This window comes from Lissotriton vulgaris, chromosome 8 (genome assembly GCF_964263255.1).
Source record: "Lissotriton vulgaris chromosome 8, aLisVul1.2, whole genome shotgun sequence".
Lineage (NCBI taxonomy): Eukaryota > Metazoa > Chordata > Amphibia > Caudata > Salamandridae > Lissotriton > Lissotriton vulgaris.
This window is the reverse complement of record NC_141696.1, coordinates 328,152,601-328,177,264: the sequence shown is the minus strand read 5'-3', so window position 1 is coordinate 328,177,264 and position 24,664 is coordinate 328,152,601. Positions and strand designations below refer to the sequence as shown.

Sequence of the window (24,664 nt, the reverse complement as noted above, 5' to 3'; positions counted from 1 at the left end):
GTGGCACTCGGCCGCCTGGTTGGGACCCCGATGATGAAGCATGACACCAACCAGGTTGGTGTGTGAGGGGTCTTTTAATAATACCGAATAAAGTTCAAGTTCAAGTTCAGGAATTTGTATAGGGCGCTACTCACCCAGAGGGTCTCAAGGCGCTTGTGGGAGGGGTGCATTATTTATCGAATAGCCAGGTTTTAAATTCCTTTCTGAAGGAAATGTGGTTCTGTGTGAGACGGAGGTGAGTGGGGATTGAATTCCAGGTCTTGGCCGCCAGGTAGGAGAAGGATCTTCCCCCCATGGTGGGTCTGTGGATGCGCGGAACTACAGCGAGCGCTTGATTGGAGGATCTTAGTTGGCGGGTGGGTGTGTAGAAGGACAGTCGTGTGTTGAGGCATTCGGGACCTAGTTTATAGAGGGCCTTGTGTGCGTGGGTGAGGAGACGGAACGTTATTCTCTTGTTGACGGGAAGCCAATGGAGGTCTTTCAGGTGGCCGGTAATGTGAGCTTGGCGCGGGATGTCCAATATGAGTCTGGCTGATGCATTTTGGATGCGTTGAAGTTTTTTCTGTAATTTGGCTGGGGTTCCGGCATAGAGGGTATTTCCATAGTCCAGTCGGCTAGTGACCAGTGCGTGGGTGACCGTCTTTCTTGTTTCGGTGGGGATCCAGCTGAAGATTTTTTTGAGCATACGAAGTACGTTGAAGCAAGAGGATGAGACGGCGTTAACTTGTCTGGTCATCGAGAGGGAGGAGTCTAGGATGAAGCCTAAGTTGCGTGTGTGGTCTGTGGGTGTGGGTGCTGTGCCCAGGGCTGAAGGCACTCCTGCATGAATCTGGGCACTCAGGGTGAGACGCTGTAAAATTCACCTTGTGGCAAAAAGCCCTTTTTTTGTTAAACGTTTTGAAAGGCAGTAATTGTACAAAAAGGTGCAAAGCCATTCACAGCCATGTTTATTTTGTTATCATGTGGATAAGTAGAATGTAGGATTAAACAAGTAGGAGGTTGAAGGAATGTTTTACCCGTATTTCCAAAAGCAATATCCTTAATTACAGACAGAAAAACACAAATAACGTGGTTAAATATTAGCATCATCTAATGTTATATTTTATATATACTGCTTTTATCAAAAGCACATCAATTTTAAGGCTTGTTGTTCTACTTTGAACTTAGGAATGACCTCCCAACAAGCATTAACAAATCCAATAGCTTTGCTACAGTGCATTCACCTTCACATTTACATATACACTGACATATATTGTACATATTAGTGCACATCAATAAACCTACAGTTAGCCCCACACACACAGACATTAATACGTCTACAGCCAACCCTACACAAACATAGCAGGAACCTACCTGCACGCAAGCCAAAAGACATACAACCACCAGAACATTCTGAACAACTGATAGGGAATCCGTGAACCATAAATGTTAGACCACAATACTTCAATAGAGGTACATTTTGAAGGCTTTCTTAAAAGGCAGATGCGAACCATAACATAGATCTTGTTCAGGCAAGAAGTTCCTTAGTGTGTATGTGTGGGAGGGAAAGGCTTGACTATCCGCCTTCTACCCTTTGCGTCTCAGGTTCAACCAAGAGATTCTTACCACTGGATATCGGACGTCTGGGAAGTGATGAATCTTGTCAAGCAACTAGAAGGTGTTCCATACACTGACCTGTTCTCCAGGATCAGAACATAACTCTCACTTAATATTGGGTCCTTATTTATGGTCACTTCAAATATCCTGCTTGGTGCAAGCTGCTCCTAGCCTATAATACTCAGCTGTGGTTGGTAGGTAGAGGGAGTCCGCTGCCCACTTGTTTCTTTTTCTTCCAGGCACTCTTCAGCCTGGTTTGCTTTTCTGCAATATTCAGAGGAGCTGAGCCTAGGTGTAATTCCTTTTTGCAGAATGGGATTAAGGTGAGCGAACAGGGTGTAGTTAGTATTGCATTGGCAAGCAGTACTGATCATTGCATCACGCAGAGCATTCCGCAAAAAGACACCAAGGTATATCAATCTTCCATTTCACCATATAAACCCATATATCCATTCATGTATTTACTCATTTACCACTGATCCTTCAATGTACTTATCTATATCATTAAACTCCCCTGTTCATCTGGTCATACACTTACCTGCTCATTCATTCATACATTCATTCATTAACTCATCTATGCAAGCGATCAGTCACTAATGTATACATCTGTGGACCCACTCATCAATTCCTTCACCTATTCACGTACTCTCTCACAAACAAAAATTCACTTTCACTTTCAGTTACATACAATCATTGGCAACAACAACATGAAGACTGGCCTTCTTAAGTGGAAGTGCATCCTCGTTGATTTGTGATTTTGTATGTGTGGTTGTGTGGATTCGGTATTGGTTGAATGGAAATGTGAGCTAAAGGATAGATGAATAAATAGATGGGTGAGAGTATGGATAAATGGATAAGTGACTGGTTGCATGGTTAGGTGAGATGGAAAGAATATGTGAGCGAGTGACAGAGAGCTTCTATGTATGAATAGGTGAGTGAGAAGAGGGTATCATCACTTGATGAACATGTGAGTGCAAAGATAGATGAATGGGTAGGAAAATAAGTAAATGCATAAATGGCCACATACCTGAAGGTGGCAGGAGGCCATTGTCTTTTGCTGCTGCTCACAAACTTGTCAATTCACTCACCTGTCCAGGAGCCCAGTCACTCACCCCTTCAACCATCCATGTACTCAGTCACTCACCCATTGATCTATCCATACACTCAACTACTCTTTCATACACACATTGACTCATTCTCACATTCACCCATTCACAAAACCCCACAAACATAAAATTCCCAATCAATGAAGAAGCACTTTAAGATACAAAAAGCCTGAGCTTTTGGCTTTATTAATGCTTATGACACCCTGAGAGGTTGTGATGTTACGCACTCGAGATTCTGAGGCTCTTTCCCCTCAGAATATTCATACAAAAGTAGAATGCGCAAAAAAGACAGAATGGGTTCTTTTCAGACCAATAACAGGTGTATAAATCTATTTCCACTTGGCAACGTCTCTCTTTTAATAGGATACAATGCACACAAAATATGTGGCCTTGTGACATCTGCCTTCTCCATGTTAGCTTCTTGATAAGAGTGATCTCTCCCCAGCTCCTTGGACAGCGGATCCCATTTACGGACAAATTGCCGTTTCAGCACACAAAAAATGACATTAATTCAGAAAAACAATGAAATCAACGACTATTTATAACTTTCTCTTACCCCATTTGGACATTTTCCTGAAGGTATGTCATGAGATTGTCCATTGTTGCCAGGCACTATTTCAATCTGTCTCAGCGGCTCTCTTTCCTTTAAAAGCAGAAATAAAATACAATTTTACTATATAAAAGCAGTTGTAGCGTTGGTTCATATGCATGTGCGCCTTACAATATAGTGTTCGAACATCAACATTGTTCAAGTTGCTACATTCTAGACCCAAGATGTGTGAATCCCCTTTTAGATTACACACACAATAAAACAAAACACAATAAAACACAGTAACTATTTCTTATCTTTTCAGGGTATCTATAAGATCGCTTGTAACTTCACGGTCCAGGCTCCTCCTCTAGACTTAAGTGACTTTAGATTGCAAATCAAATTAAACTCAGGAAAATGCTTGAAGATCTACACACATTCGATTAGTCATTACAGATCCTGGACCAGTGAATGCCTACAACACCCCCTTTTCTCCTATTCTACCATCACAACGACTCTCAACTTTTTAAAACAGCCAATTATCCCCCAGTGTAGGTTCTTAAAAAGTATAGAACTTTGAACAAAACTGTTGTGCTCGCTTTTTGTAGATTGATTTGTTTCTCCAACATTGGTTCTCATCGATCTTTATGGTAACTTTTACACATGAAATGGCCACGCCCTTCATCCCAAATACCTCCATCTGGCAAAATTTGGCAAAAATTACCCTATAGCATGCGATCTACAGGACGCATCTGACAAATTCACTACAATGTGGGACCCAATTTTGGAGTATCTTAACGAAGGCATTAGAGGGCTCAGTTACCCTAATAGGCTGGGAGCGTTGGGCCTGCTATCCAACATCAGATCGCAGACTGATGAAGACACGTGACACTATTAGGGGTGGTAGCTACCTCTTATGTTTTATAAGTAAGACAGTGGTTTTGGAGGGAGGTTTGGGGGGATAGTAAATTACATTGTTGGTGAATCATTCAGTTAATCAGGTGGAAACTGAAATGGCCACGTCCTGCACTTTGAACAGTTTAAAACAAATGTGCTGGGGCTCACACAAAAAGAATTGTGAAGAAAATATTCTGTGTTAACAATGATTATTTTCAAATGTTTTCTTGTAATGTTTAAACACAACGTACTTAGACAGTTAACAGTTCACTTCTTATCTGTACTCATCGAGCTCTCACATATGTCTTACCTGCGGCAGCCTTAACGTTAAGCAGTTTGTAATGTTTAAATTATTCTCTTTAGGACCTTTTGGTGGGAGTTACTCTGTTTATGACCACGGCCAAAAGCTTTGGACTTTGTTTGTTTTGTGAATAGTTACATCTAGGTGCAACATTAGTCTTGAGTGATTGAGCTTTTCTGTGCTCCGGTTGCCCCCAGTTGACAGAAACTCCCCTGCTGTCCTGTCTGTTTGTTTAGGAGTCCTGGAGGAAGTTTGTTTGATAGGAGTTAAAGTTTCAATGTGCTTCTGCTAGGCTGCAGCAGCCAGGACCTCCATTCTACTCTCTCTTGCCAGTGTTTGTCAGGCTAGACTCAGGGCTCGAGTTGGGGTATCACGCGGGTGGACGGTGTCCCCCCTCTTATTTTACCGGGAGCTCGATAACTGGAGCAAATGGAGCCGCACATTCACTCTTTGGCCTCTCTGGGGCGAGATCTGAGCTCATTCAGAACGCTGCTCGCACGCTGGCTTCTCTGATGTACTTGCATCTAAGGGGTGAGTGAGAGGAGGCAATGAGTCTGATGGTGCAAGCTACCTTTCGTGACATCACTTCCTGTTGTGACGTCAGCATCCCCCCTTTTTTTAGGACTTGTGCCCTGGCAGGACTGCAGAGTTTGAACTGGGAGAATCCAAATGTGTCTGCCATGGAGCATCTCGAGAAGAATCCCCCCTCTCTCTAACTGTCACAGACTCCCTCAGCGAGGGTGATATGAATGCAGATTGCTGCCTCTGGCTGCTGGTGTTTCAGACCATCGCTTCTCAAGACTTATGTCTTTCATTACTCAGAGAAGCCCTCAATTCGAAATCCAGGGTAAGCCGCGCTACCTCTAGTCCTAATCACCATTTGCCTATTGTGCCCGAGATGCTAAGCTTCAGAAGAATTCTGGGGTGCACTATAACAATGAGGGTGGGATGAAGCTTGCTTTTCATTGCCTAAGTTGTGGAATACCGGGAAGATCCCTTTCCTGCAATTTAAAAATATTATTGCGAGTTAGATTCACGTCATACAAAAAAAAAAACTTTGGGCGCAGTGAAATCTCAGTCACCTGTTTGTTTGAAGTTCTTAATACTGATTGGCTACTGGAGGACACTGATGATCCTTCAAGGAATCTAGCTCAGCTCCCACAGTCTACAAAGTCTCACTTGGTTCCAACACGCAGGTCATGGACTCCAGAAAATGAGAACGTGTAACAAAGCCCAATGGGAAGTGCATTTTTTAGTGGCTGGCGAAAGTGTCATAGATAGTAGGTTCTATCAGTTGCTCTACATTAATTTGTTCTCTTGTTACAAGACCATAGCAGCACACAGTATCCAACAAATGGGCTAATCAGGCCAGCATTTAATTGTCTCTTATGTGACTCATATAACTTTAGACCAATCATAGTGTTTCACACAGCAAGTACTATGGTGGATTCTTGAAACATATTGCATGTGTCCTTGTGAGTACCGTACTAGATCCAGATCATTTGGTTTCAATGTACCATACAATAGCATTGGCTTCGGGTATCAATATGCACAGATTAACTGCTGGTTCTTTTATCAAGAAGACTGGCTTATGAGAGAAACCAGAGGTGTGTGGTTTTACACACAGCACATCAGTTTATATCCAAGTCTACTGTTTTATATAATCTTCAAACTCCTCTGCTGATTCAGTGCATTGGTACATGTAAAAAAATATATACTGGTGTGTATGCATAACATAATTGTGTGCATGCACAATGTATTGGTTTGTAAGCACACTGCTGTGATTTATCCTCATATTGTAACGATTCATAGACATAACACTGTAGATGGCATACATGCCCCACTATTTTGTACATAATATGCAAGTGTATAAGGTGTATCGTATTGGTTTATACTCATCGGGGCATATTTACCAATATGTCACGCCGCGCAGTTCAGCAAGTCACCTTTCTGCGCTGCGTGACAGGGAATGAATGAGCTGTATATAACATAAAACGGCACATTTCTGCCTTTTCCCAGCGCTGGCGCACAATGTGCTGCCTACTGCCAACGCTGGCCCTCTTGCACCGTGGTGCAAGGGTGCCTGCGTTGTAAGCAGGATTGTTTTTGTTCCCTGAGGCATTTTCTTCTTACTTTGTGTGCTGCAGAATGCAGCACACACAGAAAGAGGAAAGGTGAGGAGAAATAAAAAAAATGTGTCCTTGCTACCCCTCACCTGGGGAGGCTTAGCAGTTTTGGTGCATTTCCAGATCTACCACTTATAGTATATCTGGAAAAGTGTCAAAATCTGTGGGTATTGCGTGGGAACACCCACGCAGCACCCGTGGACTGCTTCCCTGTGGCAGAGTAATACAACACAGCAATTTGCACCGCATTGTGTTATTCTGGATTTGTATAGTCACTCAGAGCCACGCAAAGTGTCCTTGCATGGCTTACTAAATCGTATTTAAGGATTGCATAAAGTGTGCACTCCCTTGCATGGTGCAAAAGTGATGCAACCTTTTCATAAATATGGCCAAGAATGTAATGTTGTCCCATTATAATTTACTGGTTGGTATGGAAAGCACACACATTAGGATGCATAAAAGACTGAAATGCCTGATTCCCACATGGGTGCACATGTGTAATACACACGTTTAGAGTCATAGGGCCTCATTCATGGCATTTTGGCGCAGGGCTACTCAGCAAGGCACCTTGCTATGCTGCCCTACGCAAAAGTGAAAGGGTAGGAATTTATCGTATTCAAGAAATACGATGCATTTGTGCCGTTTTGGTAGCCTAACGCCAACCTCGGCATCCTTGCATCATGGTACAAGGGTGCCTCTGTTGCAGGCAGAATTGTGTCTTTGCAGTACGGGGCACCTTCCTGCACAAAAACAATTCTACGAGGCGTTTCCTCTTTCTATGTGTTCTGCAGAATGCAGCACACATGGAAAGAGGAAAAAATTATGAGAAATAAATATATTTCTCCTTGCTACGCCTCACCTTTGGAGGCGTACGGATTTGACCATTCCCCAGGTTTACGTCACTTTGTAAATCTAGGGCAGCGTCAAATTCCATGGGTGTTGCATGGGAAAACCCACTGCAATGCACACAGGCACAGAGTTAGGCAACGCAGCGATTTGCACTGCGTTGCCTTACTCATGATTTATGAAGCCGCTCAAAGCCACACAGGGCGGCTTTGCGTGGCTTCATAAATCATTATGAGAGCCCTGTGTCATGCTTGTACCACTTTGTGTGGTGCAAAAGTGACGCAGGGCTCTCATAAATAAGTCCCATAATACATTGGTTCATCCCAATTATGTACTTGTTTGTATGTGTAGTATTTTGGGTTACTTGTACAATGTTTTGATTTGAATGTGTTATATGCTGAAATGAAAGTATTTGCATGAATAACCTACAGGTTAAATGATTGGCATGCCGACTTGCATTGAAAATGTAGCAGTAGCTGTATTATGGTAGCCCCCCGCCATGGGAAAAAATAAATTGGCTTGCAGACACAATACACACGTTTGTTTAAACAATATATTGTTTTTTTAATCATCAATAAATGGCAACAAGCATTAGAATTTGTTAATATGTAGTGCACTGCAAACCTTAAGTATCAAAAATATCTCTCCGTATTTAGGTTTCATAATATTGCCTGCTAAAATTTCTGAATGACCATCCAAACAGGAATCCCTGTTTGATCAATTTAGTATTGAATATAGCTTTGTGTATGGACAGCATTCTGGTATGGGTAGTGCACTTGCCACATTATTTTTAGATGCTCCCAAAATTCCTTCCGTTGGTGGGGTCAGCCCCCGTTTATGACTTGGGACAAATGCTCTCAGGCAACGTTCGATGGGGGGACGGAGCTGGCAGACATCAATGGTTGGAGTGACCCAGCTTACTGTGGGGAATTGGCCTCACCGGCCCTGAACAGGGCCCTAGGATACCTCTAGGGGAGCCTCAGTCCCACATGCATGGTTGAGCCCAGGAACACCGTGTTTTTCTCCTCGCTGGGGTGACTTTCCGGTTCACAAATTGGGACCACAAGTTTATGCAGCAGACCCCCCTGGGGAGCGGGCGTTGACTGCGCCACTCTGCCCAGCTGGAGAGTTTCAGACAATGGGACAGGATTGGCATTTCGTCCTAGGGCGACGTTTAGAGCGGAGCCCACATGAAGTCCTTTTCTGAACTGCTGACTACTTTCTAGCTTCAACATACACCACTCCATAAGTACCTGCAGGTCAGGCATCCACTTGCCACCCACTGTTCGAGCCGCTCACCCCTACCTGAATATAATCCGAGGAGGAGCACTTGCTGTTGGGCAGCACTGGACATAGTGGCATGTTGAAAATCTATTGCTCCCTCATACATGTGGACTGGCTCAACTCCACATTTTCTGAAGTTGCCCCACCTAAAATTTGTAACTCAACCAGAATGGTACCCTCAGCACCCTGGTTTTCTGAGGCGCTGAGGCTAGAGACACAAGCCTGCAGGAGACAAGAAAGATGCTGGCGCTGGCATTACGATATTCAGGAGAAATTCTCCTACAGACTACAAAAGTACAAACATCTTTTAATTTAAGAAAAAAGCAACCACTTTACCCAGCAAAAAAATCAACCTCAAACTCTACTGAGAAGCTATTTCAAGTAGTTACTAAAGTCTCCTTTGGTTCCAGCAACAATGCAGTTGCTCCTAGGAAAGATGCCTGTGACAGCTTTGCTTTCAGCTTCAGAGACAAAGTCGATTTATTTTCTCCAAAACTACGACAACTCCTTTAAGGTAGAGGTCAACAACCGGTCCCCTTATGAAAAACCATCCTATGCTCCTTTCCCCGAATTCATCCCTACAACCCCTGATTTCATTGCCAATCTCCTTAACAGCTCAAACTATGGGGCATATTATCAAGGACAGGCGATACATTATCTCCGCTTTTATCGGCAGGAAACTGCAGATAAAGCGGCGATAATGGCCTTGATAATATGCTCTATGAATTCCAATCGAAGCCCATGTTAGATGTGAACACATATAATGTAATGTATCCCCTGTCCTTGATAATATGCCCCTATGTCTCTCCACAAGACCCTCCCCTCACCAGCATACTCAAACTGTAACCTGAAGTGAAAGCAATCAACCTCTCAGCCATCGATTTCCTGTTCTCCAAAGGAGTTTTTCCTTCAATCTGGAAAAAAACATCTAGTCTCCCATTAATAAGGGCACCCAGCCTGAATCCAACGGACCCAACAATTACATGATGAAGCATGTCACAAATTTGTGAGTGAAGGCAGATTTTATTCACTTAGCATGTGCCACCACCGGAAGACACATTCCTACCTCCTTTTGTGTGTTATAGACTGAATTAGTGGTATCAGCCTTCATGAACGACCATAAGGTGTCTTTCTTGCTTCCAGGACAGTATGAGAGCAATCAGTTCATGGATGAGTGGGCACTGTGTGAAGCTTAGATCAGGAAAAACTGAGGTGATAACCTTTGGCAATCTTTTTCTCACCTGGTTCTCTTCCTGGTGGCTGGCTGAGTTAGGTATTTCCCCCACTCCAGTGCTCAAGTCTAAAAACGAGGGCATACTCATTGATAACAAGCAACCATACAACTATAGCCGTCTGGTGTCTGCTGTCGTTTCCTCATCCTTTCACACCCTCAGGTGTAAAATTCCACCCTACATTCCAGCAAACACCAAAAAAACAGTTATCACCACCCTGCTACTATCTAAGATAGACTATTGTAATGGCCTTTACATAGACCTGCTTTAAAAACATACTAACAAACTTCAGACAGTACAAAAGGCACAGTCAGAATGACTCTAGGTTTGCCTAAATTCCCTTCAATTTCCACAGGAATCTGGAAGCTTCACTGGCTTCCTGTGAGGGGTCATATTAAATTCAAAGCACTTAGCAGTGCCCATAAGGCACTGCACAATTCTAGCCCTGAGTTTCTCAGACATTAAACACTCCTAGCAGTTCTGTGCTCCTTGGGTGCCAAAACTCCCACAACCTACAGATTTAGGAAATCTAACAGGGGTGGAAGAAGCTTTCTCACAGGTACAACTAAACTCTGGAACAACCTGCCCTTTATATCAGAGCCATCCCCACCTTACTTTTCTTTAGGAAAGAACTTAAAACATGGCTTTTCAGAAATTAAAGACCTTCAGTTTGTGCTCAAGTGCAGCTAGCACAAAGACACCTTAGGGTAAATGTGCACTCTATAGATTTTAATTAATAACATAACAATGCCCTCGACATGTTTGAGCCCCTGAGGCAGAAATGGGAGGTTTGAGTGGGGAAACCTGAGAATACAGACTGAAGGGATGCTCACATGGCCCGAGCGGTTGTTATATCCTTCAGACTGCAACCTGTCCAATTGAACAACCTCCACATTAAATACCTCACCCCTGGCACCTTTAGCTGCTGGAAGACTCCCTACGCGTCAATGCTTCTACCGCGTACACCCAGAGGCGGACTTCTTTCACATGATCTGGCAGTACCCAAACATTGTATCATACTGGGGGTGCATTCAGTGGTGGCTCCTCCACTAAGGCAAAGGAGCATCGTCTTACTGCTTTAGGAGCAGTGCAGCAGAAAAATAATATTATAATAACCTGGTTATTATCATTTTATTTTTCACTATGGAATGGGTTAGGGCGGGGCTGGGGTTATGGGGGAGGAGTGGTGCACCCACTCCAAGTGTGCATGACTGCTTGGCCGGACCTCTTGGGCCGGCCAAACAGTCCTGTGCACTTTACATCTTCCCCACCAGGCTTGCTTTATACAGCATAGTGAGGAACATGCAAAGCCTTACAGACTACTTCTGAGCACCGAACCACGGGGCTCAGACCAATCACAGTGCCGCATTGCAGCATTGTCATTGGCTTAGGGGAGGGAGCATGTGTGCTTCCTGCTTTCTTTCGCTACGGAAGCAGAGGAGAATGTGGTGAAGGAACCGGAGGGGAGAGATAGCCGGTAGCAAAAGGTAAGTGGATTTTAACAAAAAATAGGGTTCTCCAAGCTACCCCGTCCCCTGCTGTCCACCACAGCAAGTATTGCAGATACGTTAACGCAGGTACTGGGGAGGCCTATTGACATTACACTCAGAATGTGTCTTTTGGGGAGCAGGCATTGATTGGTGTGGCTTCGGTCATAGCTAACCATCGCATGCCACTGGAGATCCCCAATTCCACCTAAAATCTCGGAGTTGCGGAAGGACATTGATTGGTGTTCCCAATTAGAGGAGATCATTTACAGGGTGCAGTTTGCCCACAGAAACATTCCTGGGGGTGCGGTAAATTGTAGGACTACTATGGACCGCAGAACGCCATTGCAATCTAGGAGGCCCAATTGGACAACTCTATAGCCATTGCCGTAGCACTGGAGAGGGAAGACGGCGGAGGTGGAGGGTGAGTGCACCTTTGTGTTTGTGTTTGTTGAAAATGGCAATAAAATGTGTTTATAAAAAAAACTCTATACCAATTTGGGAAAGGTGTTGAATACTAAAGATGTGACATTTACTTTTCCCACTACAATATATACCAATTTGAGGAAGGTGGTGTGCACTAAATGGTTGACATTTACTATTCCCATACCAATCCAGTCATTTTGAGGATAATTTTGTACACTAAAGGGGTGCAATGTACTATTCCTACTCCAATCTATACCATTTCGCGAAAGGTGTTGGACAATAAAGAGGTGACATGTACTATTCCCACTCTAATTTATATCAATTTGCGGAACGTGTTGGAAAAGGGGTGATATTTACTATTCCCACTGCAATCCAACCATATTGGGAAAGGTATTGGACTCTACAGGGGTGACATTTACTATTCCCACTCCAATCCAACAATATTGGAGAAGGCGTTGGACACTAAAGGGGTGACATTTACTATATTCCCACTCCAATTAATACCAGTTTGAGGAAGGTATTGAACACTAAAGGGGTGACATTCACTATTCCCACTCCAATCTAAACCAATCTGGAAAAGGTGTGGTACACTAAAGGGGTGACATTTACTAATCCCATTTCTATCTTACCATACTGGAGAAAGACATTGAACATTAAAAGGATGACCTAGTCAAATCTAAATCTATTTAAAAAAGGAGTTGGACGCTAAAGAGGTGGAATTTACAATATCTACTTCAGTATAAAACATTTCAAAGTATTACAATTTAAACAAATAAAATGCACAATCAGTACTCCATATTTATGGACATTTTTTAACTATAAAAATAAATATGTTTTATTATAAAAACAAACTAACCTAAACTACAAACTTATATATATAAAATAAAATAGATTTATCACTATTATTAGTTAAAATGTTTGTCATATTTTGTACCATTCCTAAAGTATAAAATGACAACTAAACTATTATTCTAAAATCAAAAAAATTCAATACATTTTACAAACTAAAAATATATTTTTTAAATACAATTGCAATTTTTTTTTAAACAAATCTAACTTTTCAACAATTTAAAATTGGCATAAAATATTTGTAAATATTTAATTTTGTAAACTTTTTGCTATTATTGTCTGTAATCTTTTATTCATGTTCAATTAATTAAAATCATTAAATTTGGGCTGCTGTGTTAGACTGTTGCCCATAAATACTAATTACCAACAATCTTAATAATAGCTTTGTAAAATATTATAGCAAACAATAGTAAATATTTTTTTTAAAAGAGCACAATGCCCCATTAACAATATTGAAGATTTATTTTTTAAGATGGTAGAATAAAATAAGACTATAAATATTAGCAGGTTTGTGCTCCAAAAAATAAGTCTAAAATCCCTAGAGGGATAGGATGGAAAGTGCAATGTGCAGACTAGTTGTCCCCTGTGCGATTCTGGGGCTAGAGATGCTTAGTGGGAAAATAAAGCAAAGTATGCCTCTCAACTGAACTAGTGTCTTAACGCCGCTCTGGGTAATAAATATAGTTCAGGGTGATGCATACTTCGGAACAATCTGTTATGGGACTGTAGTACGAGAAGCTAGGAGGAATTCACATATGGCTCTTTCAATGAGGATTTCCATTCTCAAGGACAGATACTCAATGCTTCGATGTTCTTTGCCTTGGATGTTACAGTTCCTGTTCGTTCTCGTCCCACTGCTGGACTGTGTGCATCCTAGTATTCCTGTTGACTGGATTGGTGACTTGTCTCTGCCATAACCCTGGGGATATGGTAAAGGATGATGGATAGTTTGAAACAGACCTGTTGTGTGGTCCTTGGACGCAGTCACTGAAAAGAAATCACGTGTGGTTCTGATTGAAAATTTTCCTTTCTCGGTCGATTAGTCAGGACTTAATCTTCCCCAAAGTTGTCACCGTTCCTATTGGTTTTCTACTCACTAGACTGGGATGTAGAAAGTCAGAAATTGGGAGAGCTAGCAATCCCATATATGTGATTTTCTTTTGCGACTGAGGACGTAGAGGATACTTAAAATATGGTTGAGCTGTCTCCTTAATGTAAGAAGTGTCCATAGCTGTAAAGAGAGGGTTGTGTTGGAGCCTTTCAATGTCTCTCACATATGAGGCTTTGGTTATTTGTGCATTTACTGTCTTTTTCCACGTCGACATGCAAATGCTTTGCTTGGGCAAATTTATTGTTTGATCTTCAGGATGCTGACGGCTTAGTGCAGCTGTGAGCTCCAGGGGGAGTTATCATCCACAAATATATCTTGTAATTGAGCTTTCAGGGATAGGGCTGCGGTGCGCAGGCTGCAAATGTAATATTTAATTGAGTCTCCTAGGCATTGGAGATCTGGACTTGCAAGACCCAGCTCCAGCCTCATCCAAGCCCTTATCGCGTGCTGAGGATAGGCAAATATTTCTTTGCATGCCATTATTTGGTAGTGCGTGAGACACAGACCCAATTTCCCTGGGAAAGCTAAGTGCCCATAGGACAGAGCTGGCACCAACTTGGCTCATAGAACGTTTAGTATTGACTCAGCTTGGGCTACGTAGTTGACGATTGAAGCGTCTCAAACTGTGTATGACCCTAGCTCCCTTTAACCTGAGATGTTTGAGGTGGACCCCTGGGTTTGCCCTTTCGTTAAACCAGACTCCCAGATAGTTGTCAGCCGATAGTTGGCTGGGTTTGTAAGATCTCCTTTTTTATGAATTGGATGTAGGATTGATCCTTGCCATGTTGGCGGAATTGTGGCTGTGAGGAAGGCATAGTTAAAAAGTGGCTTGAGGGGCCCTGCCCAATAGGATTGAGCTGATTTGAACACTGCTGCTGGTATTCCTTTGGGTCTCCGTGCTCTGCTGTTTTTCATTAATTTAATGATTTTAATTACTACAGCGTCTGAAATTTCAGGATCCCATGTGTCTGAGCGATTTTGTGTCAGTATAGAATGCTTTGCTCGTCTTTCGCCCGGTTCTCCGCTGTAGAGTTGTTTAGCATAGTTAACCCATGTGCTGTCTGCTGCTCCGTTCTCCTTAGACTGGCAGTAATTGTTGAGTGGATTAATGTGCTTCCAGAAAATGGCAAGATTATTTTCTTGAGGAGGGAGAATATTTCTAGCCATTCTGCTTCTATCTGTTTGGTTCATTGCTCCCAGACACTTTTCTTGTACTGGGCTCAGAGGACCCTGGAATGCATTGTCGCTTGTCCGTCTTACCTTTAGGGCCTTTCGAAGCTTCTGCTTGTTTGCCTGCGTCTCCTTTGTTTCATGGTATAGATGAGCTAATTGAGTTTCTCCCTGCCCTAAGTGGACAGCCGGGGTACCCTTCAATGCCAGGTGTAGGTCTGCTAGGAGGTTGGCCCAATGTTCTAGGAGGGTCTCCGGGCTCCATAATGGAACTAATTGTTTGTTGGTATTTATCCAGGAGGTTGATTTAGGGCCTAGGCTTGCAGACCATTTTATTCTGCGTAGTGCTTTGTCATGTTATTCCCCCATTGGTTCTCCAATTGATATGAGCTCAGGTGCTGCTTTTATGGAGAGTCTGAAGTTCGCTCTGAGCAGTCTATGGTTGCTTTCTTCTCGATCGTCGATGTTGAATTCGCAGAGGTATGATGCTAGCAGGTCGCTAATAAATATGCAGTCAATTCTTGAGATGTTCCTAAAAGAGGGGAGCGAGAGTCATCCTGGATCTTGGGTCTGCTTAAGCTTGCAAACGGAGTGTAAACTGTAATTGTCTAAAAGTGTTTGCAGTTGTACAACCTCTTTGGCGATTTGCTATCATTTGAGGACTTGTCAAGCGATCTATTATTGAAGTCCCCAACTATGATTGGATTGTGGTGAGGGTATTTTGGCAAGGAGGTCTCCAAAGATATCAGCCAAGTCGTTTAAGGCCTGATTCTTCTGGTACAATACGGGATTTACATAGCAGTTACCCAGAAGCAGTTGAAACAGCTGATTTTTTTTCTCCATTGATATGAAGCGCTTGTATCCTGGGTGAAGAGAAAGAAAAAATGTGGCATCCACCCTTCGGGCATGTTTGATAAAAATGGAAGACCCCTGTTGCCCAGATCTTGTGCAGGAAAGAGGTCGCTATTATAAAGGTACTCAAGTACTGAATTTGCCATTCTGGGAGCTGCGGAAGTAGTGTCTTGACAATTTGAGGATGCCGTCAAGAGAGATGGTTGTCTGAAAGGACCAGGAGTCCAAGGTGATTGTGAATATCGGGTTTGCCAGAGAGAACTGTCCTTTGGTCTGAAGAGCAGGTAATTCTCAAGGCATTGTGTTGGGGAGGCTTATCAGAGTGGTAACTGCCTGTGCAGGTGTCAATGACCCCCTTTAGGATGAAGTAAGTTGCCAGCTTTTGGGCTTCAGCATTTAGGACGTGGGGGTATCAGTAGTGAGGCCAGTGCTTGATCTCAATCCCCAAATCCGAACGTTGGTTGGCTTCTCATAGAATTGATATCTGGTGTGGCTGCTGGAACAACCCAATCAGGGTGGACTAACCATGGGTGTCCCCTGGTAGACACTGAAATTTCACACAGGTGAGATCCGCCGATCTTATGTGGGCCAGGGTGGGTGTATGTGTCATTAGGTGAAGTACGTTGCCCCTATTCAAAATGTTGTGGTGGCCTTTGACATAATATATTGGTGCGAGAGTCACCTCGACAATGCCATGCTCTAACTTAGGTGGGCTGATGTTCTGTGAGTTAGCACTTGCTGACGTGCCAGAGGGAGAATCTGGCAGCAGGCAGTTCTGGTTAAGAGGTCCCCAGTTGAAACTCTCTCTATTGTTGGTTATGTGTTCTGCATTAGGAGAGACTTGCATGCAGGCATCCATCTTTTCACTTCTATTTGACAAGGTAGTTTCAGTCCCAGTGACATGTCTTATCCTTGTGCCTGTATCTTCAGTGGGACTATTTCCTCGGGTGCTCTCTTAACCGAGATTTGTTTGATGGTGCATGAGTGTTTGGCTGCTATATCCTTAAGCGTATTGCCAATGAACTTCGTGGAAAAAATTGGATATAGCTGGACAGGGCCAGAGACCATTTCTGTTGTGTGTTTTTGGCCAAGAAGGGACGCTGCTCAGTTCTTTGCTCTTTTTTGAAGTTTTCTCTGTTTTTAATTGGCTTTTCTGGAGCGGGTGCCTGCCGTCCACTTGGGACTCAATGAGAATTCTGACCCATCCTCTGCCAGTGGCCGGGTGGAAGTTCTGTATCTGGCGTCTAGGGGGCCGAGGAAGACAGAGTTGTCGGGTGAAGTGGGCGGTTGAGTGATTGATGTTTTAGGGGTCTGGTAGGTTGATTCGATGGTCAGGGCAGTTAAGGGTTGAATAAGGTCGGGCTGGATGAGGTCTGCTGGTGTCTCGGATTGAATTCTCCAAGGCTGTCAGAACTGCCGGTAAGGTTGCCCACTGGTCAATGATTGCTGCTCAGGAGCAAGAACCGTGACTTTGAGAAGTGAGATACATATTCTTGATGTGGTCAGTTTTTTTGTTCAGATCCGCCAGGCACAGGGCCATTGATTGAAGTAAATTTATTTGGAGTTCCATCTCAAACGATTGCCATAGTAGAGCTTTGGCCGTTATGTACTGTGGATTGCTTAGTTTTGGGGATTCTGAGGCTGCCATCATGTAAGAATAAAATGTGTTTTGGGTGCCAGATTGGAGCTGGGCGGTTCTGCTCAGCACTCTAAACAGTTGAGGGGTGAGCTCCAAAGTTTTTTTGTTTTTATATTTTGTAGAAACCATGATGATAGGTCCCCCATCTCTTGTTTGTGGGAGACTTCTGGAAGATCTAGGACAGTATCCTGTGCACGGTTCTGACGGGGAGATGATTGCAATTGATGTATTTGAGCAGCGATTGTTATAGTCCTTCCTGTCGCCTTCATTTTGAGCTTGGGTCTATCGATGAAGAATAATTGTTGATCCATTGAGGTGAGAGTCTTGTCTTTTTTGGCTCATTGTCTAGCCCAGAAGGCAGTGGGGTAAGTCTGGTGACCTACCCCATGCTTGGGCAGGTGTGGGATCGGCATTTCGTGTCTGAGGGGCCCTGGTTGTATGGGGCCGGAGGCATACTTGCTTGAAGGTTGCTGGTAAAGAGGACTTTCTCTTTGCTGCTTGAGTTACTAACAGAAAGTTCTGCTCCATCAGAAGATGGGAACACCACGTGAAGATGGGAGAAGCAAGAATGTTGTGATCAGGCCAGCTGCGGGGATCTTATGATTGTTCTTTTTTTGTGGGGATCCATGGGGCATGTCTATGTCTGCGCCCCGGATGGTCATGGCAGTTGTGATGGGATCTTGAGATGGTGAGCCTACACCCTTGTTCCTGTCAGAGGCTGATTTTGACTGGGTAACCGTCGACAAGAGGCTAGGGTGAGTTTACCCCTTTGGAACCTAGGCTGTTAGTGAAGCTTGGTCTACAGCTGAATAGTGTGGGGAGTTAGCATGCAGCTTGGAAGAAGCAGGGGAGGACAACATAAGGAGTGAACCTGCCTCCTGCCCCCATAGGGGGTTTGGTAGTGGGGTCCTCGGAAGGGCCAGTGAGTTGGCACAAGTCCCGGTCACCCGTGGTCTCTCCTCAAAATCCCTGCCCCCTTGCCCTCCAGCCCAGCACGAAGCTGTGGTACCTCAGTACCTCTGTATGCTCCCTCTGTTCCGGGTTCCTTGTTCCTCATTCGTTCCTGTCAGTACTGGTCCCCCAAGGTTGGGCAGCAGGTTCCTCCTGCTGTCAGCCTGGTATGTGCCCAATGTCGGGTTTCAGGGCCTTACGAGTGGGGTGCTCCGAGGGGCTGCAAACCTCACTCTGGTCTAACAGACCCGCCTCTGCGGGTGCTCGGGCCCGCTTCCTCAGAGTTCGACTGCAGCTGCCAGACTCGCGCATACACAGCTCGAGCACGCAATCCTCAGGTAAGGGGGCTCCGAGCTTCAAGCTAGGATATGTGCCCGACTCGACTCAGCTGCTCAGTGGCGTCTGGGTGTCAGGCATGAACAATCGATAACAGAGCTGGGAGGAGTCAATGTCTGCTGTTAGCTTTTGCTATATGTTTTACTTTTTAAAATGTTATTTTATGGAATTAATATGCGTCTTAATTCAAATTCAGATAAAATAAATACAAAAATGTAATTCAATTTTATTATTTTGCATATCTTCAGAATTATAAACATACATTTTAATTTAAAATATTTATTTTTTTAATTTCTCCAGCTTTGTCACCTAAAAACCCAATATCCTGCTACTAAAAAAAAGTTTTAAACCATAATTTATATATATTAATACAACTAAATATACTAATTGCAACAATTTCCTAACTAAATAGTGATATAAATAAAATAAATACAAATGCAAACAGATGCAATAAAGCACAGTAGAATTAATTACAAACTAATTAACACTTACAATCAATATTACATAGAATATTTTCTACATCAATATTTTCAACAACGGTATTAAAAAAAACAAAATTATAATTTTACCATCAATATTCCTGTTGACTATATTTTTGATGTCCCGATATTCTTGGCATGATATTTTTATATCACAATATTTTGTTTTCTGATATTCTGTCAAAACATTATCTTTCATTCTTATATCCCATTTTTTCTACAGCATAGACCTGTTGATTTTAACTATTCAATATCAGAAAACTTTATTTCACACTTCAGTTTTTTGACAAAATGTTTTTGGGGGAAAATACATGATAGTACCTGCTCCACTAATTACTTTCAATCCCCAAATTGTTTTTGCTTTCATCAGGAATTCAACAGCTTTCTTTTTGTCTAGGCAGTGAACTTCCATTATTCAGGAATTCCACAGGATGCCCTCAAATATTAATCGCAAACCATTTTTTTTGTTTGACAACATATGATAATCCATTAACTGATCTAAATTAAGCATTTGATAATGTTGATGTAGAATCGTCTTAAGGAGCAATGTGGATTTTATGGTCTGCTGAGAGTATCACATATGAACACATATTAAAGAAATTGATAAGCCCAATTATATTTCTTACTTGACTCACAAAAAAAGTAATTTGTCTTATAACAGCAGATTTACTTTTATTTTCAGCATGTGGCAGATTAGGAGGACAGCACCCAGATGTTTTAGCACTGTTACCTAGATTGGTAAGGTCCCTGAATGAGGGTTGCAGCATTAGTCAAGCCTTCACAAAAGTTATTTAATTCCAACCTCCTTGACATGGTGTACAGTCTCTGTCTGTTTATTGCACCTGTTAGAGTTCATAGAACCACTTTCGGGTCTTGCCTGACGTGGGGACGGTACACAGACAAAATATCGATTTTTAAATATCGATATACAAAAATATCGAAGTTTAAATATCGATGGGACAAAATATCGAAGGTAAGTAATATCGACAGTCTTAATATCGATATTGGTATGATATCAGTAATATCGAAGTTGTAAATATCGATGTCAATAATATCGAAATTAATAACTTCGATGTTACTAATATCAATTTTTAAATACATTTAGTGTATATTATATTGTATTTATTATGTTTTATTATTTATTTTTAATGTAATTTAATTAAATATTGTCTTTTACTACTGTAGCGGGTTGTGGGTTTATAGGGGAATAGGGTGGGAAGTAATTTGATTATGTTAAATTAATTATTAATTAATTAATTGAGAAATAGTTTAAATTATTTTTAATTAATTGATTAATTGATAAATATGTTCTGTAGCGGGTTATGGGTTTATAGGGGAATAGGGTGGGAAGTAATTTAATAATAATTAATTAATTGATATATGTTTGTACATATTTTAATTAATAATTAATTGGTAATTAATTTCTATTAATTCGTTAATTAATTAATATAATTTTTTACATATTTATAATTATTAATTAGTTGGTAATTAATTAATATTACTTATTTAATTACCTTAATTATAGTAATTTTTTTATATATAATTTATTGTTATTCTTAATTAATTAATTGGGAAAAATAATAATAATTATTAAATTAAATTAATTACAGCAAATGTGCTAATATATTTACTTTATTGTTATTGTTAATTATTAATTAATTGGTAATTAAATAATATTAATTAATTTTGGGTAAAGGAGTATTTTTAGGGTTCAGGGTCAGTTTTCAGTTTTTGGGTAAAGGGGTATTTTTTAGGGTTCTGGGTCAGTTTTCAGTTTTTGGGTAAAGGGGTATTTTTAGGGTTCAGGGTCAGTTTTCAGTTCATGGGTAAAGGGGTATTTTTAGGGTTCAGGGTCAGTTTTCAGTTTTTGGGTAAAGGGGTATTTTTAGGGTTCTGGGTCAGTTTTCAGTTTTTGGGTAAAGGGGTATTTTTAGGGTTCAGGGTCAGTTTTCAGTTCATGGGTAAAGGGGTATTTTTAGGGTTCAGGGTCAGTTTTCAGTTTTTGGGTAAAGGGGTATTTTTAGGGTTCAGGGTCAGTTTTCAGTTCATGGGTAAAGGGGTATTTTTAGGGTTCAGGGTCAGTTTTCAGTTTTTGGGTAAAGGGGTATTTTTAGTTATAAGGGTCAGTTTTCAGTTTTTGGGTAAAGGGGTATTTTTAGGTTTCAGGGTCAGTTTTGGGTTTTTGGGGTACAGGGATATTTTTAGGGTTCAGGGTCAGTTTTGGGTTTTTGGGGTACGGGCGTACAGGGTAAAAACAAAAAAATATTACATTAAATCAAATAAATTACATGAAAAAAATTAAAATTACATTAAATTATTAAGTGTTTTATTTATTTTAAATGTATATGTATTAGTTTTAATTTTGTTTTAATATTTTTATTTAATAGTTGTAAAATTATATGTATTTTAAAATTATTTTTACATTATTAATAATATATTTAAAAAAACGATATTTTTGATTCCGATATTTTTGTACTACGATATTATTTTTTCGATATTTTTGTACTTACCTTAATGAAGATAGGATTCCGATATTTTTGCTGTCGATATTTTTGCTCCGATATTTTTGCATTTCGATATTCTGTCTGTCGATATTATGTCAGACATTCCGTGGGGACATGCTGGTTCGTCTGAATAATAGTGTATAAAATGACTCTAAACTCACAGCAAGCGCCTATAGATAATGTAAGGGTCAAAGATCAGAAGAAAAACAATTACATTGCTGTTAATGTAAGTGTTAGCAAACACTTTATTGATATTTATGATCCCAGCAATTACAGAAATGAATAGAATGTATTCTAGGGGATCAAACTTCTTTTACTGATTAGAACCAGACAGCGATACATTTTGGGAAATGATCCAAATAATAACACCAGCCAAGCTGTTTCCTAATTAATAATGCATGCAAGATGATACATATTCATTCTGCTATATATGGAAGCCCCTTCACAATTCCACAGCATTAAAGAACGCTCCAGTTGAAAGTGGCGGTGAGTGTTAGTTATTGTGTCTGCTTCCCATATGGCTGGGTCCAAACTGGGATTGGATGGTGAGCAAAAGAACAATGGATTTAACCCAGATCTCTTGACTGGGGTGAGTTTTGAGAGGTTTCAGCACTCCGTCCATCACCTTGTTGTGTTTTCTATGTTGCCGTAAGTGGCCAAGGGTATGTACAGACATGGACCCCTTGCTCACTGTGCCTCTGGATTCAAGATAGCCTGGCTCGTGAGGGGTGATACCCCAGAACTTGTTTCCAGGATGCTTGTTTCCAGTCCAGAGAGAATCTGGCCTGGCAGTTCTGGCTGGCCTGTTCCTATGAGGAGCAGGGTCAAGACTGATTTGCATATGGCTGGGTCCAAACGGGGGTGGCATGGTGAGTAAAAGAATGATACATTTAACCCAGATCTCTTGACTTAGGGGGGTGAATGTTTGAAAAGTTTAATCAATCTGTACATCATCTTGTGTTTTCTATGTTAGCTATTCTGTCTGTTTCTCGATCTATGAGCTAAAACCAGTCCGCTGTCGAAGGTTAGATGGATGCAACAAAAGGAAGGTGGCAGGTCCGTTCTGAGCACTGTCCTACTAGTAAAGAATGGCCTAGACTTAAAGTAGCTGGGAAGGTGGATGCTCTGGAAGCACAATTCATCTTTATGCAGCAATAGATTATATTTACTATGGGTCATGTATTGGAGGCAGAGAACTGTGGGCTTGTCAGCAGTATGTAATACAAAAATGATATCACTGTGAAACTGAACTCCAACCGAACAAGCAAGAGAGGAAGATCAGAATGAGGGCGGCCTTGTCCCAGTATTTGCCTAATCAGAATTGCAAATATATTTGAGCTTGGCAGCTGGTAAAATATATTAAAATCCGTTTAAATATCAGAAAATACAAGTAGTTCATTTTACAGCCCTTGCCAGTGTAGAGAGTGGTCACTGTTCCTTGGGTCCCAGAACCCCTCCTGAATAGTTGTACAGACTTACAATTCATAAGATATTTAGCTCTCGGGAAAGGAGTACTATTCTCAAATCTGCACTGTTTAAAAAAAATGCTTCTTTATTGATTGGTGGGATTTTGGGTAAGGTTCTGCGAGCTAATGGGTGGACAAGAACTTCAGCGCGTCCAGAACGCTGCCGCCAGGGCTCTGGTTGGCTTGCCCAAATTTTGCTCAGCTAGGAAAACCATCTATAATCTCCATTGGCTCCCGGTGGCACAGAGAATAAAATTTAAATCTTTGATTTTGACCTTTAAAATCCTTAAACTTTCTTCCCCTCAGATTCTGCAGCACCTTATCTCTCCCTACGTCCCAGCTCGCTCTCTAAGGTCCTCTGTTCTCCATCTTGCCACAGTTCCTCGCTTTAAGAGATCTAGGATTGGCGGACGCTCTTTCCGAGTCCTTGCCGCCAAGTTATGGAATTCCTTGCCTGTCCATATTCGGGCCATCGAGGGGCTCCTTGCTTTCAGGAAGGCTGTCAAAACCTTCCTCTTCCCCTTAGTACCTTAGTTCTACTGTTGTTGCGTTGTGTTGTGTTCTTTCTCTCTGTCCGGTTTTCTGTTCTGCTCTCGCGCCAGGATGCCCCTTTGCTGGGGCATCTGCGCGCGTAATAAATCCGGATAACATAACATAACATAACAAATGCAAGAATAACTCACTGGGCTGGATGAATGGTTGGAGGAGTGAATACATGGATGGATGAATGAATGAGTGTGAACCGAGTGATGAATCAATGTGTGGATGGAGATGTTAATAGATGTGATAGAAATATTTTCCTAGCCTCAGCCTGTGGCTCACCATCAACTACGGAAGATGCGAGGGGCCCCTGCTTCTCAATCTTTCAAATATTGTTAATAACAGCCATTCATAGTTTTATATCTAAGTGGCAGTTGTTTGAGAACCTTTTAATTATGTACAGTTTGCTACCTGGGCTATATATTACGTGTGATTGCTCCTTGCTCAATGATTGTATTATCTTGTTTTTACTCAATGGATTTTTTAATATGCTTGTATGATTTTAATTAACTGAATAAAGGGATTATGACTAACTGATCTAAGTGGCATGGGGTATGAGATCATTCCTACAAAATGCCAAGGAATATCACCATGATAGAATCTGAATTAGAGCAAAGCGCGATCCATCTTGCCGCAAATGTCCACGTTATGCCAAAAATAATGCCATCATTCCACATGCAGTATTAAGCCAGGGATGGGCACCATTATGACCTGGGTGCCCACAGTATCCTAAGAATTGTCACCATTGTGATAGTGACAGCTGTATGACAGAGACGCGTGCCATCATTGCATGGGTGTCCACATTGTGCTGGCGAGCCCCTTGTTTTCAATAGCCAGCTTTTGCTAGGGGTAGGCACCATCATCACGCCATGGATGTTCTCATTGTGCCAAGAATTATCACCATTGTGCTATGTTTCTACCATTATGCCAGAACCAT

At 41.8% G+C, this 24,664-nt stretch overlaps 1 protein-coding gene across 1 annotated transcript in view; it reads right to left on the bottom strand.

The window, feature by feature from the left end:
- Positions 1–24,664, bottom strand: part of C8H3orf52 (chromosome 8 C3orf52 homolog) — a 153,012-nt gene that overhangs the window by 103,139 nt on the left and 25,209 nt on the right. Inside the window, exon 2 of the mRNA XM_086934084.1 lies at positions 3,259–3,345. Within this exon, the coding sequence (XP_086790210.1) occupies positions 3,259–3,345 (87 nt within the window). The remainder of the gene's footprint in view (positions 1–3,258; positions 3,346–24,664) is intronic.